Raw genomic sequence first — 1374 nt, 5'->3', positions numbered from 1 at the left:
GCCCCGCCAGTGTCCCCTCCCCAGTCCTCGCCCACCTCCTTGTCCAGGGACGCCTCGAGGTGCAGGGGTTTGTCCGACATGAGGAACTGCCGGGTGGTCTCTGCCATGGGCTGGGGGCCGGGTCGCTCGGGCGCGTACTGGACCTTACGGATCACCAAGCGCACCGAGTTCCTGGGGGGAGACGGCGAGAGGAGAACCCAGGCGTCGGGCGCCTGCAGGCAGCTCGGCCCACCGGCTGTCCCCTCTCTTGGCCCATTCTGGGTCAAATCCCTCCTTTCTTCTGCTCTGCTGGGTGAGGAGAAGGCTGGCGTGGGAGGTCTCGGCTGGATGCCCAGCTCACCTGGGCTGCCATGGGGCAGCCCCACGGCCGTGCCAGGCTGCCTGCGTGGCCCCACGCCACGGCAGGGTTGGGGTCTCTGCTTGCAGCGCAGTGGTGGGTGCCTCCATCCCAGCCCCAAGATCATCTCTGACCCATCCCTACCCTGAAAAGCATCTTCATCCCAGCTCCACCCCAGGGAACACCTCTGTCCTGCAGAGCATCTCCATCCCTGCCCCAGCCTGGAGAACACCTTCACCCCAGCCCTAGTCTAGAGGACATCTCCATCCCTGCCCCAGCCTGGAGAACATCTCTGTCCCAGCTCCACCCTGGTGAACATCATCATCCCACCTCCAGCCTAGCAAACTTCTCTGTCCCAGCCCCATCGTGGAGGACATCATCCCAACTCCAGACCCAGCCCAGACATCTCCATCCCAGGCCCAGCCTGGTGAACATCTTCGCCCCAACTCCACACCCAGCACAACAGACACTTCTGTCCCTGCCCTGGAGTTCATCTCCATCCCAGCCCCATCCTGGAGTTCACCTCCATCCCAACTCCATCCCGGAGGACATCTCCATCCTGGAGTTCATCTCCATCCCAGCCTCATCCCAGAGTTCATCTCCATCCCAGCCCCATCCCGGAGGACATCTCCATCCCACCCCCATCTCACCCACCGTGGGTAACAAACCGGGGTGCCCCTTCCCCGCTGCCAGCTCTCAGCCCCTCCCAGCACCCGAGGATGCTGGATGGATCCTCTCCACTCACCTCTTGTGGATTTTCTCCTCCAGGTTCTCCGCACAGAAAGCTTTGACCTCGTAGTCCACACCGCAGGCCTGGAGACCAGGAGTGGGCAGAGGAGGAGGCTGCCCCCCCCGGAGCGGTGACCCCAACCAACGGCCGGTCACCCCTGCCCGGTGGCACGAGGGCGGGTGGACCTTACCTTCCCCGTGTCCTCCGGGCCCGGCTGCAGCGTGACGGAGCAAGGCAGGTTGGGGGGGATCTGAAGGGGAATGGGGGGGTGGGTTAGGAGCAGGGCTGGGACCCCCATCCCTGAGCC

At 64.5% G+C, this 1374-nt stretch overlaps 1 protein-coding gene across 1 annotated transcript in view; it reads right to left on the bottom strand.

Moving 5' to 3' along the window:
• The window catches only part of LOC104167864 (beta-arrestin-1-like), a gene marked incomplete at its 5' end in the record, with an annotated part of 2189 nt that extends 872 nt beyond the window's left edge, over positions 1-1317 (bottom strand). Inside the window, 3 exons of the mRNA XM_009708258.1 lie at positions 36-171; positions 1083-1150; positions 1258-1317. Coding sequence (XP_009706560.1) covers positions 36-171; positions 1083-1150; positions 1258-1317 — 264 coding nt within the window. The remainder of the gene's footprint in view (positions 1-35; positions 172-1082; positions 1151-1257) is intronic.
• Between the last annotated feature and the right edge of the window lie 57 nt (positions 1318-1374).

The sequence above is a fragment of the Cariama cristata genome, unplaced genomic scaffold, assembly GCF_000690535.1.
Source record: "Cariama cristata isolate BGI_N322 unplaced genomic scaffold, ASM69053v1 scaffold38460, whole genome shotgun sequence".
Classification (NCBI taxonomy): Eukaryota; Metazoa; Chordata; class Aves; order Cariamiformes; family Cariamidae; genus Cariama; species Cariama cristata.
The sequence above is the reverse complement of the archived record's forward strand: the minus strand, read 5'-3'. Positions and strand labels throughout refer to the sequence as shown.